This window comes from Pygoscelis adeliae, unplaced genomic scaffold, assembly GCF_000699105.1.
Source record: "Pygoscelis adeliae isolate BGI_AS28 unplaced genomic scaffold, ASM69910v1 Scaffold186, whole genome shotgun sequence".
NCBI lineage: Eukaryota > Metazoa > Chordata > Aves > Sphenisciformes > Spheniscidae > Pygoscelis > Pygoscelis adeliae.
In genome coordinates this window covers 2304672-2320935 of record NW_008825071.1, presented here as the reverse complement: position 1 = coordinate 2320935, position 16264 = coordinate 2304672, and the positions used below count along the sequence as shown (strand labels likewise).

Genomic DNA, 16264 nt, shown 5'->3' with positions numbered 1-16264 from the left:
CCTGCCTGCCTGCCGGCCGGCCGTTAAGGGGGCGCTTTGCTGGTCCTCCACCTGGTGCCAGGCTGTTTTCTGGAAGGTTCCGCCATCCTTGTCAAAGGTGGCCTGCACGCCTCTTGGGGAGGGGGTGGAGGGGGAGAAGAAGAACTAGCCCCCGTTGGCTTGGTGGTCTTGCGCGGCATGCAGAACCTCAAAGAGTGAAAGACCGTGCGGACACGGACTGGAAGAGAAGAGGGGTGACCCGGTGGAAGAGGTGACGATGTTTTGCCAGTGCTACCTGGCAGGTAACGCAGGGAGCAGCACCCGCGAGTTGCTAGTCCGAGCAGTGAGGGACTGAGGGAGTCCCTCAGCAGTGAGGGAGGTTTCAGCTGAAGCCTGGCTGCAGGTATTCCCTGGAAGTCCTCTTTTTCATGTTGTCCCTCCTTCTGCCAAAGTGTCATGTCGTGCCGTCATCAACAACCGCTTCATTGTTTTGGACAACTTAATGTGGCGAAGGCTGGGTTTTGCCAGCTCGCTCTCCTTTCTTTGCCTTTGCAAGTGTTAGTCAGACCCTCTTGCTATTTCCTTAGTAATTTTTTTAGCAGCTAACTAGAAAGCTTTCTACTTGTGTGGCAGGCAGCCCATCTGTCAGTTGTTACTTGTCTTGTGTATGTGTGCAAAGGGAGATATGTACCTCTTCTTTGTAAGCTCTTTTGTTTCAGAAAAAAGTTGTTGGGTTTTTTTTGAGGGGTGGAGTGGGAAGGGGCGAGGGGATGAACCTTTATGCTGCTCGTGCATGGTTATTGGGAAGCTTGGTACCTGCCCATGTAATAACCTCGTTTGCCCAGGTCTCCCGGACTTAAGAGTTCTCTTGATCTATGAAACACACACAGGAAAGGTTTTAAACAAAAGGGAAATTAAAGGTAGGCAACTGGACCGAAAGACTGAATGCTGAGTTTAGTAAGAAAAGCTAGGTGCTCATCCATTTTGAAAATCGGTTTTCTACCTTAAATGAGAAACCTGCTAGAGAAGTTGTAGCCTTAACATACGCCTTACGACTTTCTTGAAAATCATAAGCCCATCTTCAAGTTTTGTTCTGATGGTCTGTTCGCTCTCCTGAGCTCCAAAATATTCTACAGAGGAGAACGCATTGATTCAAAAACTAGTTTAAATTCTACTTTGGTCTTTGCATTTCCACTGAGATTACATAAATGCTTAGCCTACACTTTTAGTTATAACTGCTTCCTGCAGCAAGGGCTGAAGGAAATGTTCCAGTGCGACTTCAAGCTAAATTGATAATGACGTGAAACAAGACCGTTAGTTAAGTCGTGCTGTGTAAAACCATGCCTTTATGGAACACCTCAAATGCCATTGAATAGCATGTAAAATGCAAAAACCAAATAACATCTTTGCTGTACTTGGAGACTTTTTGCAAATTGATACATTTTGAAGACAATAGCTTGAAAATTTTTTTTGGTGTAACATACTGGTTTCTTTGAAAAGAAGAATTTTTCTTTTTTATGTCTTGGTTTTTTTTCTTCCAGAACAGATTTTAGGATGTGATTTACGTTACAAATATTTTCCTAATAGGTGTCTTTTTTGATCCCTGAATGTGGCATACTACCTGAAGCGCTGAAAAGTACTGTTGCAGATGTTGGAGAGTACTACCTGGTGAGGAATTTATCGGTTCATGAACTGGTCGCTCATGAATTCATTGATGCTTTTGTGAAGAAAGGTAAGGAGGTAATCAGAACCTGACAGATGCAGTAATAGTGTATATTTTTCATAACACAGTAAAATCCATTTATTATTATTTATTCTGAAAAGTATTTTAAAGGAAGGGAAAAAAAATAGAAAATTCTGCATTAATTTCTTTATCTGCTTTTTTTCACAGCACAGAGCTGTGTTAGCTGTGTTCCGCAGCAGGCAAGAGAAAAAGAAGAAAAAAATGTGCTTTTTTGGGGTGGTGTGGGTTTTTTTGCTAATAGAGCTGCAGCGGCTCATCCTTATACAGTAAGAGCAAAGAGGATGTGAAGAAAGATGCAGCCTCTGCCCAGCCAACTTGCTACTGCATACTCAGCACGCTGTTTTCATCGAGCAGGCCCCGCTTGTTTGGCTCATGAAAAATTTTGTACCCTTCAGATGATTGTCAGGGAGAAAAAAAGCTTTAAAGGGAAAAGAGAGAAGAAAAGAACATGTGGGTGAAATGGGAGCATGAGATCCATTACTTTCTAACTGCGGGACTCTTCTTCGTATTTCCTTTAGTCTCATTAATGGCTTTTATGCCAGTTGTTTTATGGAAGCAGTACGATGTTTGTACACCAAGTTTACAGGATCTGACTTTTGTATTTTTAAGAACAAAATTGGCTGTGGCAGATAATGCTACAAAAAACATCTTTAGTATTGTGAGCATCTTCCACCTTGTCTTCATGTGAACTAATAATAGAAATGCGTCTGGAAAAAAATGGGGTTTTCCATTTGCTGAGTGGGGAAGGTCACAGGTGGAAAGAAAGTGTTTTCATATTGGGGCATATTGTTAGCGTTACCTATATTACAGGTCCTTTAAAATAGTGCCAGTCCAAGGTTTGTAAAAACAATAACAAAATGCTATTTTGCTTGAGAAGGTGGAAGAAAATTAGTTGATGAAAACACAAGGGTTTAGAGTGATTCAAGTGGTATTTGGCATGTTTGAGTATCTTGAGGTGAACCTTTCATATTGTCATGTCTGTCTTTAGAGACTGTGTAATCTCACGGTTTTCTGCTTTACTATTAAAGGTTCATGCTACGCACTTACCTATAACACAAAAATTGATCAAGATAATACTGCAGCTCTGCTACCAAATGGTATGGTTTGTTTTGTTTTTAGTAATACATACATATTTGTTGTGGTCTTGGTTTGTTGGTTTTGTTGTTTTTTTTTTTTCATTTGGAATGATGTAAACTGGAAAATTTAATGCTTACTGTACTTGCCAACTTTATTAGATATGTGTTTGAATCAAAAATATTAATTTTAACTTTTTTCATTCATGCTGTTAAATTATTTATTTAATCTAAAGGAAATAAAAAAAAAAAAAATCAGCTTCACTTATATATAGTATCAGATTGTCAATGCTTCCACCGTAACTGCAATTGCTACAGAGGATTATTTTTGTGAAAAGATTGCATTCCAACTCCTTGTTTCCTACTGGTCTTAAGGACAGAATTTGTACCAAAAAAGAAAACTATCAGCACTGCTTAGGAACACTTTTTAAATATTCAGTGTTTATTCTTTGAGAATTATGTGACTCTGTTGCAGTTCTATCATGATTTTATGACAAAATGTTCCATCTCAGGTGGGATTTTACATGCAGAGAAAATAATGAAGCTATTTTGGGCTTCAAATATGTCGTCTTATTTCCGTTTAACAATATAGCAGATATAATAGAAACACAAACTGGTCTATCAGCCCTCTAGCCTAAGACGCTGTAATATGACAGGTGCCCATCAGGGCATAAGTAACTTCGGATTCTTCAGAGGAGGAATTGTTTTATGTGCTCTGTTAGCACAGTCCTAGCAAAATGGGTCCCTGATAGTGATTGAGTTTGTATGATACAGTTATTACAAGCTATGCACAATTAATGCAGAGACAGCGTTGCAGTTCCTGTTGATGTGACTGTCTGAAATCTTCAGCAGCAGCTTACTTGTTTGTATTCTATATTATATTGTTGAACAGTAGAATCAAAAGACTGTAGTAGAGATCTGTTGTGTGAAATTCTGTACCAAGTGGCAGCTGCCAGATTTGGTTTATGAACATGGAAGTGGAGTTGTTCCAGCGCCTATCTGCTCATCGCTAATAAGCATAGTTTACTCAATGTGAGTAGTCCCGCTGGAGTTGGAGGAACTGCTTTTGTATGTTTAGCTGAGCAGTGCATGCATGACTGTTTACTAAGTCAGGCCCTTAGTGTAATGTAGTATTCAACCAATGACACAGCAAGTGCTAGGGGGCAAGTGGAGGAAAGACCGAGGCAATGAAGTGAGGTAGTACAGTAAAAAAGCTATGACTATCTCAGGAATAGTATTACACATTTCTCGTTCTAGTTCGTAAGACCTCTTTGATAAAAATGAGTAATTGAGTTATAACACTTTTTTTAAGGGTTAATCTGGTAATCTATTTAACTGGCACTAAGAAGTCTGGATTACATTAGTAATACCATTGATCCAAAGCTAACGTTGTATAAGGTACACGGTTCTCAGAAGACTTCAAAGGGAACTAAGCAGAAGATTATTTGTATTAAAGTTTGTTTTGTCTATAGGAAAACTACTTCTATCAGTGGATAAGGATACTTATGAGGAACTTGGACTGCAAGGTCACCCTTCTCAGTATTCTGGCAAAAAAGTAATGAGATATAGTAAGTATTATTTATATTAACAGTACTGATTTCAGATCTGTCTATGAAGCACCTTGTTAGGATGTTAAACCAGCAATGCCGAAACTTCCCTTTCCTTAAAATTGGTTATTGTCTAGGTTGTATTTTTCCAGATGCAGATACAAGGACTGCATGAAGAGAAAAAATACTTTTTTCAAATAAAAAGCAGTTATAAGGAAACAAATGTGTGATCTTTTGAGTATTTTATAAAACTTTTAATTTCTGGGGTTTTTAATGTGGTGTTTATACTGGAGTGATGTAGGACTCAAGAATTTTTGTATACTGTGCATAGTATCTATGCCTTCCAATTTAAATTGGAAAATACTAAAACTAAAATACTCTACTACTAAGGTAGAGCTTAAAATTCACATACTGTACAAAAAAAATCAGTGAAGAGCCTCACCCAAGACTGCTTGCTTGAAAGGGAGAGTTGTACTACATTTGGCACATTTAAAATGGTAGTCTCCATATACCAAGTACTTGGAAAATGTTGTAATTTTTAACAGCTGCAGAGAAGACATACTGAGTGTGATTTTTGTTAACTTTTTTTTTTGATAAATAATTAAAAAAAACCATGAACACTATGCCATCTCAAATGTATTTGAACCTGCAGTAGTTGATACAAGTAGTTACATAAAAACTTTAGAAGGGAAAACTTGTTATCTGTAGTAAGAATTCTGGCAAAATAGGACATCATTTTACTATTCAGTTTGTCAAGTAAAATGTGCAATGAAATTTCCGTCTGAAAAATAAATGTAACTTTTAGCCTGGGACCAATTCATCTAGAAAAAAACAGTTGAAAAAGAGTCATTGCCGTATCTGTGGCCTTTGATGTTAGAAACTCTAGCTTTTTTAGTGCTAATAGCTTGCCTAATTACCAAGATATTTTTAAGATGCTGTTTTGGGATTTCTGTCACTGCCATTACAAAAGGAGTCTGTCCCTCTAGTCACTAGAAGGCAGTTCCAGATTATATCAAAATAAGGACAGCAGGAGGTGAATATTTATTTACATAATGGGGAGTCATATTTGCATAATCAAATACTTTATAAAGATGCTGTATATGTGAAAAGGAGGTTTAATGTTCTTTGGTTTCTTTGTGTTCTTTTAGTTCATAATGAATTTAATATTAAAATTTATTTCAGTTGAGTAACTATTGCTTTTGTACATTTTTGCAGTTATAACTATTGACTTGACTGATTCCGGCTTTCACCCTGATAGCAAGAAACATAACAGAGTGCTTTGGGCCTTGAAAGAAAAGAAACCTTTAGAATTTGACTTCCTAATGGCTTGGTATAATACAGGTAATAACTAAATGTAAAACTAAAATGTAACTGACATGAAGTCCAAATATTTTTAGTTTACTGTTCTTTTCTAGTGATTGTCCAAATGCATTTTTAGTGGAGGGAAAAGTTAGATTAAAATGTGTTTGGGTGGCATTTTTTGTTTGTTTTGTTTATTTGTTTGGGGTGGTGGTGGTGTTACTTCCTACACAGGAGAACATTCCAGTTCAGGAACACAACGGTGATTCATAGGAGATATATTAGTTGCTTCATTTCCTTGTCTCTATGTTGCCCAGGCTTTCTGGTGTAACTTTGCCTATTTAATAGCACTGCCTCTTCTTTATAAATCTGAGACATACATAGCTGTTACTAATACACTTTTTTTAGTTCTTTTATTAATACACATAAGTTACATATTTGGTGTAGGACTTGAGATAGGGAATTTTTTGTTTCATCAGTAGTTACAGGCAACGTACAGCGTCCCTATTTTTGTCATGTGCTGTGTACACTGATACACACGCAGTCTGCTATTTTATCATTTTATTCTCAAGCACTTGTTTGAGATTGGAGCAGAGTGAGAGGTTGTTACAAGAAATTGTATTATCTCAAATCACCTTTTTTCTAGAATTTGTTCACTGATTACATTACATTCCTAACGAATCTAGAATCGTTTTCTGATTACATTAATTTTTCTTCTGGGATTTAAGTATTGTTCTTTGCCTGAGGGTCGTTTTCCAAAGTCCTCAGTTGCTTGTATTAGCTCAGAACAGGCTGTATCTAGGGATATGTAGCATTTGCATAGAATTGACAAAAGCTGCAGGAGTCTGTACTGCAAAAAAATGTTTTTCTTCATCATAGCTGTGTAGCTTTTAGTGTGGTTCTGCTTTGAGTCACAAAGAAGTCTCTACGCTAGTGAGAAGGGATGTTAGAGAGGTCCCTGAGAATGCTTTCCCATCTGACCTTTACACTGTTACTCTTGCCTGGCTCTTCAAGACCACGTCTGAGAGGGAGTTACTGATCTGAGAAATTAAATCTGCTTACAAGCTCCTTTAGCAGTGTCCCATGTTACACTTTAGTCCTTCATGTTTCCCCTCCCCCTTCTTAAGTGCTAATCATGACAAGGATCCTTCCTTGTTTGTCATACACATATTGTTTAAAGGCTTGCAATTCCCGTCCTCGTAGTCTTTGGGAGGAAAGAGTCGCAGTGAAGACTGTTGCTACCATAAATGGTGACATAAATCCAACTAAGGTGGCGGATCTTCAGGCTCAGCCTGCTTGGATTTATCACAGAGAGCAAAATGCCTCTAGGGCTGGTATGTTTCTTATGTTTGTTGCTGCCAGTGTCGCAGCATTCAGGAAGAATAGCATTCCTTTTCCTCACTTTCTTACATCCAAAACCCGGGTCAGGTCAGTCACTTTCTGAATATGGAGTTAAATCTGAATACCTTTCTGTGCAAGAATCTTGTGCTCGTAACACACGAAAGACTTTTAGTCTTAGTACTGACAAAAATAAAACTTTTAGAGATTTTTATTAATAGGCATGAGGCATTGTGTAGATTCTGCTGGAAGGGGAAGAGGGGGATGTATTTTGTTGAGAGAATCTATGTCCTCTGTGAACATTCTTCTTTCAGCTGCTGATAACTGGTGTTTCTTGCTATGGCCAGCACTGCTGCAAACCTGTAAACATTCGTGTCACTTTCCAAAACAGGATTTTTTTTCGTACACGTTTTTCCCACTTAGTGGTTCTGGCACCAAGAGGAACAGAAAAAGGGAATATGGAGTGACTCATGTCTTTAATGACAGAGGCAAAACAACCTTTTCTTCTCTTTTCTATTGCTGTAATATTTGACAATTTTAAACATTTATTGGCTGAAATTCACTGGCCTCCAAAAAACTTTGACAATGTGACATGGAAAGCCATGCTGTAGCTGGAGGAATTGTTCTGCTGGAGTCTTGATTGTAGTCTTTGAGACTTCTTGAATTTAGGACTATAGCTGAGGCTCCCATATGGAGTGGACATTTATAATGTATAATTTTTTATATTTGACTAAGAATTCTAGGGCAGTATTATACATTCTTTGAACCTGTTAGTCTAACAAATGCCAATAGGAGGTACAGACTGAAGGAAGATCATCTGTTCTAGCACACTTCAGACTTAAATATATCTATATAAAAATACTAAATTAACAAGAATTCAGTGGCTGCCTGTCTTTGTCACTGTGCCCTTCGGTACTTGGACAGCTTTTTTTGAAGGATGACTAAAAAGGATCAGGTTAGCCCTCCTTTTTATACTTCCCCATGTGATTGTCCTTGATGAGATAAATAATGGCTGATGGAGTTTAGGCAGTCCATAATTTTTGATAGCAGGTCTTGGATATTGTATTCCGTAGTGAACTCTATCCTGTTCTTGAATTTCTTCTGTTCATACATGCCTTTCCTGCAGTATTTAAATGCTATTCTGGACTTCTCATGAATAAGGTTTCATTTCTTGGTCGCCTAGAGACCCATTGTTACTTTATGCAACTAGAATACATTATCTGGGATTTCAAATTTAGGAGGATTGATTCCACGTCAATTATCTTACTGCTTCAAACAGGAAGTTGGTTAATATATCTTAATTTGCAATGTGCTTGCTTAGGCTAGGTTTTTAGTCTAGGTTAGGTTTTTAGAATTTTACCTGCTGTTTTGGATCACTTACTAGAGTTGAAGAAACGTGGCCTTTCCCACAAGTCCGTCAAGGTACATCTAACTGTTACAGCCGTGCGGCATTTGAAGACTTATCACTGTTTTTTTCCTTCTCTGATCCTAATAAAGTGAGATTTGTGATACGGTTTGATTTCTCTACACTCCCAGACTATCCCCCAGACTATCCTAGAATTCCTCTTGACATCACTGTAAATGTGTTCTCAAACCTGTAGTCACCTGCTCACTTTTCCACTATGCAGGGAAAATGGTGTTCTGGGATGGCAGACACCTTAGCCGGGGGGTAGGAGGGTCTCTAGTCCTGATGACCGATTGTGGTATTTTTCTGGGATAATACCACCTTCCAAATATACCTTCTCTGAAGATGATTTCTCAATTTACTGTAAATCAAGAATTTTTCTTAAAAACCTTGTGGCTCCTAAATTAAGTTTGCCATCACACCTAGGAAATCAAATATGTGGTCTTTAGTGATGGGATAAGACCTCTCAGAAGGATTCTTACACGTTTTTGTCCTCAGCTGAGAGAACTAAGAGATCCACTAACCTGACATGCTGGATAGAAGACTGGGTGCCTTTTAAGGACAATGAAAAGGGAAACTTTCTGCAGTTGCGAAGGCATGTTCCAGGAGAATTTAAAAGACGCTATAGCTTTTTGCAAAGTATTCCTGAGATCTACAGGAATTTATTCCATTGGAGTTGTTCATGATTCTAGAAGCCATACTGTCTCTAGGAGGCAGTTCTTAGTGAACTAGTGATGCTGGGATCCCTCTGGACACACAGTGGTTTTGGAGGGACTACTGCCTCAATTCATTTGAGCTTAGTTCCCTTTACCTGATCTTTGTGTACATCTACCACATGTATTCTCCTCCTCAAATTGCAATGCCTGAGGAATTTCTAGAGATGCTGAGCCTAGAGATGACCTAATGGTATAAGGCATGCATTGCCCTTCTAGAGCTGCGAGTACCTGCGCAGGAGCACAAAGGGAATGTACATATGGGTACTAGTAAGGCAAAATGTTCTCTGGCCTCGTGTATATAGGCATGGGCATACTTACAGTGTGAGTGCATTTGCAGACCACTTTGTCTTGGGGAGCAGTTAATGTGTTCCTGCTCCCCTTTGTGTGTTCCTTTTCAGGAACACCCTGAATTCCTCTTTCTAATGAGTTCATTGTATTATTTGCCCAGTTAATTCTTGAATTTTCTATTGACAGATCTATACTTGTTAGTTAAGTATTAAATTTACTGAGCTATACTGAGTTGTTGGATCTTGCACTAATTTTTATTTCCAAGAAGATAAGGAAGCTGAAGATTCTATGGCTTTTGCCAAAGATAACAGCATGTAAGCAGTTTTACACACTGTGTTTTCTTGTATACATGTACAAAGGTTTCATGTATTCAGTGATCCTTTTGTTTAGTAGTTTCATAACAGCTCTTTGTGGTGTTGTGTTGTTAAGGTGCAGAGGAATCAACATTGATGTCATACTTTTCAAAAAACCAAATACAGGCCCTGAAGCCAAAAATAACATTCAGCACATTGAGAGACTTGCAGTGTCCAGTGTTACAAAGTAATGAACTACAAGGAAAGCCAGATGAGTCCTGCAGTACAGAGGAACTGTTTGAATGGCTAGGTGCTGTCTTGAGTCAAGTTAGCTTGTAAGTATTTGAATTTGTTTGATCTCTTAAATACATTTTAAGTAAGGAAAGCCACAATTTATTTTAAGGAAGAGTTAAATAAGAATTAAGAAAGACACATTTGTGTAAGTGGGGAGTCTGTTATGCACACAAGTGTTTGTTGTAAGTCTTGAATAACTTATCTGTGTTTTTAGGGGTACCCATGTGTACTGGTTTTGGCTGGGATAGAGTTAATTTTCTCTGTAGTAGCTGGTGTGGTGCTGTGTTTTGGATTTGTGACCAAAACAGCATTGATAACACAGGGATGCTTTGTCTACTGCAGAGCAGTGCTTACACAGTGGTAAGGCCTTTTCTGTTTCTCACACTGCCCTGCCAGCAAGTAGGCTGGGGATGGGCAAGAGGCTGGGAGGGAGCACAGCCAGAACAGCAGACCCCAACTGACCAGAAGGATATCCCACACCATGTGGTGGCATGCTCAGCAATGAAAGCTGGGGGAAGGAAGGGCGGGAAACGTTCAGCATTTGTCTTCCCAAGTCACAGTTACACATGATGGAGCCCTGCTTTCCTGGAGATGGCTGAACATCTGCCTGCCGATGGGAAGTAGTAAATGAATTCCTTAGTTTGCTTTGCTTTCACACGCAACATTTTGCTTTACCTATTAAATTGTCTTTATCTCAACCCACGAGTTTTCTCACTTCTACCCTTCCGATTCTCTCCCCCATCCCACTAGGGAGGAGCAAGTGAGCGGTTGTGTGGTATTTAGGTGCTTACCAGGGTTAACCCACAGCACCATGACATCTTGTGTATTAATTGCTTGGCCATTAGTTGCTTTGGTATTAATTTAGATGATATACATAGATACTACGTGTTTGGTACAAGTTTTGATTCCAAGACTTCATGTTGACGATTTGAAGTATAGTTATTTTAGTTGTTTTGTGGTTTGTTTTTTTTTTTCCCCAGAGACAACAAATCGTCTAGCTTCTTATCAACCTATTGCTGTCCTCAGCCCAACATAATCGTGGAAAAAGCTTTTTTGTGCACAATCACAGGCTTTATAATTCCTGAGAAGATAATTCAGTTATTGGAGCAGCTGTGGTAAGGGCTGACAGGAGTACATTACTGAAATACTTGTACTCTAACACTTTTTAATTTTCAAAATGACTTTTAAATACTTCTTTTCAGTAGTGCTGTTGGAGGTAAATAGCAAAATATACAAAATGAAGACTTTTTTTAATTAGGAAATGAGCTGAAAGCTTAACATGGGTATCCAAAATTGTTTATTGCTTTTTTTTATACTTCAGATTTGAAAATGCCTGCCCTGTATTCTAGTAATGACTTTGCTTTTTATCTTAATTTCTAAGAAACAGTGGCTCTACTGAGCTTCTACATGTTTCAAATTCACCCTGCCTATGAAAAGCAGATGCCCTCAAATATGTCTAATTTAGCTTTTTTAACTACTGATGGAAAATACGATTGAAATCCCTTTATGATACCAAAAAAGAGTATCACAAGGTACTTCAAGGTTATTACGGTATTACAATAAATGAAGTTATAGTGAGTTTTTTGAATCAAGTGTTGTGACATGAACGGGGTAGCTGTAGTTCTAGTTCAACTAGTGTATCATGGATCGGTGTGGTATCTGCCTGTGTTATATATTAGTGCTACTGATAGCAAATTCTGGAAGCTCCTTGCCCCATGTGTGAGACGATTCTTGAAGTACGTGCTGGCTAATGATTGTAGGACTGACTCATGACAATATTGCCGTTGCTTTATCTGGAATATGATCATTACTCTTTGAGCCATTTTCAAATCTCATGCAGAAAGCCTTCCGAGGCTAGTGTTGGAACAGAAATTTCCTTGGCTTTTATTCTCTATTTAAGAGCAGCGGATAATGTCTGGCTTTGATTATTTGTAATCCATTTCCTTTCTGGTGGTAAAAGTATTTGTATCAAGCACAGCCTGACTATGTTTCTTCCTCCTATGTCTTTTTTGCCCTGATAGCAACTGTTCTCAGTAAATGTTCCATTTTCTGGAAGACAATGCATGCTATAGGAAATTCAGAACAGCTACTTTACAACTTAGAACTTTTTCTAATTGCTATAACTTGCAGGTTTGCCATGTCTAAAAGTATGGTAGGAATAATCAAGAGTCAATCTTCTTTCATTTCCTAATGTCTTCTGAAGAAAAATTTTTCTTTTAATTTGTCTATTATGTACTAAAGCAGTTTTAACCGTTAATTACAAATTTTCACTAAAATGCCTGTGTCTTTGATTTTTTTTTTTACACTTTATATTGTATACTTGAACATGTGGTCTTATTCCATTATAATTATTGATTACCTTGTCTTCTTCCTTGCAGTTGCTATTTTGGTGAACCAAAACTGGCATATTGGCTGACCTTAACTGTGCACGGCTTTGCAGACAGCCCTGTTTCCTGGAGAGAAAGTGAACATGGTTTCCACAAAGGAGGAGAGAACTTGTACAACTTTGTAATTTTTAGAAATCTAGACTACTGGCTTCACATGGCTGTAGGAACCAATGATGATTGTCCTCCATAAAGCTACGTCTACAGAAGAAGTTTTCTAATAATCCCATGTTACTGTATAGAAACCTATTAAGATAGTTTTATAAAAGTAATTAGGTAACAAGTTAAGTACTAAGAGGCTGTATATGTTTTTCCATTATTTATAGCCCTTAAAGGATGACCTGCAATGGAAGGAATGGATTTTTTCTTCACTGTCATACAGTGCCTTCTGAAAGACTTCACAATTCTAGCTTTAAGAAGAAGATATGTTTTTGAGAGTTTAAGTTCTCAGGAATTGACTGTAGGTGGTTTCCTTTTATCCAGAAGTAATTTTGGAATTTGAGAGTTATTTTCGCTAGCAATCTGTAAAACTAATTGGGAGGAAAGCTCATTTGGGGATTTAGTGTTTTCTTTCTTTACATTAAAGATCTGTAAAACCTTCAAATTCATGTTTAATACATTTCAGCTGACATGCTGGCAAATAAAAAAAAAGAGGGGAGATGTGTTCTCCATAATTTGGTAGGGGGGAGGAGAAAAAAGGTGAGGAGAAGGAGGTATGTTACAGTGGGAGGACCACCCATTGAACATGGAAAAAGTAAAGGCTTACTGACCTGCTTTTTGGATTTTGCAGATCACAGTTGCTTATCAGAAAGAAGCTGATTTTTAATAGTGATGCAAAAGGCTGTTGCTTGCTTTCTTAATTGACCTCCACACACACACCCCCACCAAATATCTACTTTTAAAAGTAGCTTGTGGTTCTTGCTTACAGGACAACTCATGGAGCTAGGGCTTCAATGTCACGTTATTGCAGTCACGTTTCTGGGAAGAATGCTGCGGACATACCCTCAAACAATGCAGTTGAAGTGAAACAGGTTTTGTTAACAATAAGTAGTAATGCTGAGAGCATAGGCAGCTATAAAGAATCCAGGTTAACTCCGGCTGAAATCCATGAAAGGTTGGGGGGTAGGGGGGATGGGCATTATTTGGGTTTTGGTTTATGAAGTGGGTATCATTAAAGTACCAATGCAGTGCTAAAATGGAAGTTGTTCACTTGATGGAGCAAGAGATTGGTAGTGGAAGTTAGGGCATAGCTGTAGTGGAAACATCAAGATCTCCTGTCAGGGTGAGTGGCACAAGTAAAGCAGAAAGCCCATGGGAAGCAGTTGAGCTTTCTTTATGTTTATTGGCTCTCTTCAGTGAGCATGATTTACTGGCTGGTATTTGTTTGTCATAAACTTCCACTAAACATAACCCCTTTTGCTCAAGTTTTGTTACACATTCCACAGACACAACTCTGACAAATCAGCAAACAGTTTTCTAAATAATTACATTGTTCTTCAAAATTATCCTGCCATGAGATGTTTCTAGTAGGTTACCGGGAGCAGAAGTGCCACCTTGTCGCATGTACAGACATAGACTGACACGACGACAAACTGAATGGACAAGAGTCTGGGAAAGTTCTTAGCTTGACTCTTGACTTGTAAATATTTAACATGGCTGGCTCAAACATTATGTTTTATTACTATGCATCAGTGCAAATGGCTTCGGTTGTTGGCTAAAGTCTGCTTTTGAAAGTGTCTGTTGAGGGATTATGCCAAGTGTCAACTTTCACAAAAGAGACTAGTAACCAGAAGTGTCTTCCTTTTTCCCCTTGATCAGAAGGTCTCTTAAAAGCTTGGGCTTTTCCTGGAAGTTACACCTGCAGCAAAAGTTCTAATACAAAGTTAAAAATCTTAAATCTTTATGAAAAGTTGGATGAATTTTGTAGCATCTCCGGTGAATGTGCTCATCTTTCTGTCAGATTCTAGTAAAACTATTTCCCCCACAATGTGTATATATGCACACAAACAAGTGTAATGTATACTGCTTGGAAAAAAAACCAACTGCCATCTACAAGTAGGAATCTTGTATTGGTGGGTTTGTTTCCCTTGCTAACTGAGAGAAAGGAGTGAAGCCTTATGCATATGCTTCCTAATACTCCCAGCAGGAGTGCAGCAGCTATTGGCCTTGGCTCTGAAATGGCAGCAGTAGGACCAGGAGAAGGCATTTTTCTAATTGGCACCTGGTTGCAGAGCACCTTGGGATCACCAATGAAGTAGCTGCTGTAGAAGTACTGGTGGGTACACAATGATAGCCTCACTGAGACAATTCTGGAAGGCAAGTTGAGAAGCAGGCATTTCAGCTCTATCAGTTCTCCTCAGCATGCGAGTGTTAAGGTTAATCTCGTATGGATATCTAGGGAAATCTCATCAGATTGGTCAACAGTTCCCTTTGCCTCCTATCTACATAGGCAAGAGACTGTAAATATTTCTCAAAGCTTAGTGTTACAGGCAGAGTCATTTGGCTGTGCTGCCTCCTACAATCCCTGGTTGTCTTCTGGTGGTTGTTTCAAATGGCTTTTCCAGCTAAGGAAGGGATTAAAATCCTGTTTCTGGATCTTGCAACTTATTTGAGATGCTGAGTTGGTTTCTGGCTTTTCTCTGTTTTCGTTAAACCTGTACAAAGTATCACTGAAAACCTTGTGCTGTTAATAGTTACTGCAGTCAGTCTACTCTTGGACTCTCTGAGATGATACTGCATTAGCCAGAGCCATGCTTTCCTAGGTCCAATGGTGTGCCTGCCTCTTACAAGGCAGGCTTTCCTGTGCTTGCTGGGCTTTGTAGTTGCACAGAAGAGGAACTGGGGGGTGGAACTGACTTCTTTCTTACCACCTGCAAACAACTGTGACCTGAGGGAGGATTTTCCTGGGATGAGGGACAACAGCCTGTTCCCTACCGTCTGTAAGGACAGAGTACTCCGTCTCTCCAGGAGACTCCCAAGCATGGGAGAGACCCTTGCTTGGAAAATGAACGTGAAGGCATTGCTCACATGCTTGGGGAACAGATTAGGAGGGAAGAGCTGGGGCTGGGCCAGGTAGGCAGTAATTCAAGGAAGAATTGGGCAGGGCACATGAGATGGAGGTAAAAGTTTTTGCGTGAGAATGAAAGATGGCTGCTGGTGGTGGTCTTGCCCTTTGTGCCTGCCTGTGAGGGAGGACAGGAAAATCCAAAAGGTTCCTGAGAACTGTCAAAGTAATGGGGAGCAGCTGTGCACCAGCTGCTTCTGAGATCAAAGGGCTCAGTGCTGACTGAGAAGTTTTGCCTCTGGGGAGTGTTAGTTATCTACCATGGGGAAGGAGAGCCAAGTATCTGAATGCAGAGACAAGCCTGGGGCAAGCTGGATGCATGAGAAGTAGAGGTTTTTGTTGTCTTGGTATGCGGACAGTGATAAGGCACTCCTTGAGAGCTAGGGAGCTTTAACCTCTCCGCTCTGCTTTAACTTCCTGCCTCTCAGCTGGTGGAAGGAAAGGGAATTTTGTTGAGAGGTTACTGGGGGGTAGCAGAACCAGCTGTGAATGGGCCACAGAGATCATGTGCTTTTCCAGCCACGTGTTTGAGTAAGTGGTTATGCATATTCAGAAATTGGTGGGTGTGGAACACATAGAGAACAAAATTTCATGGTGACAAAGGGGAGACAAAAGCTGAGGCAGTTGGATAGCATGTGTTATGCAAAATCACTCTAAATGGAATATATTTGCCTTTTTAGTTTGCAAATGCTGACTGAGTCAGGAACCTGTCTGGAGAAATAAACGTATGTGTCCCATAATGGCAAGAATTGGAGCCTAACGGTGGTGATCGTATTTTGTGTGAGGAAGGGAAGATTAGCATGGGGGACTCTGAGAAAGTTAGAGATAAGTATGAGAAAA

General features: G+C 39.2%; 1 protein-coding gene across 1 annotated transcript in view; it reads left to right on the top strand.

Moving 5' to 3' along the window:
• RPP40 (ribonuclease P/MRP 40kDa subunit) overlaps nt 1–12651 on the top strand; it is a 29327-nt gene extending 16676 nt beyond the window's left edge. The window contains exons 2-8 of the mRNA XM_009326527.1: nt 1567–1711; nt 2752–2820; nt 4269–4364; nt 5559–5684; nt 9819–10017; nt 10957–11091; nt 12355–12651. Coding sequence (XP_009324802.1) covers nt 1567–1711; nt 2752–2820; nt 4269–4364; nt 5559–5684; nt 9819–10017; nt 10957–11091; nt 12355–12553 — 969 coding nt within the window. The 3' untranslated portion in view covers nt 12554–12651. The remainder of the gene's footprint in view (nt 1–1566; nt 1712–2751; nt 2821–4268; nt 4365–5558; nt 5685–9818; nt 10018–10956; nt 11092–12354) is intronic.
• Nucleotides 12652–16264: the final 3613 nt, after the last annotated feature.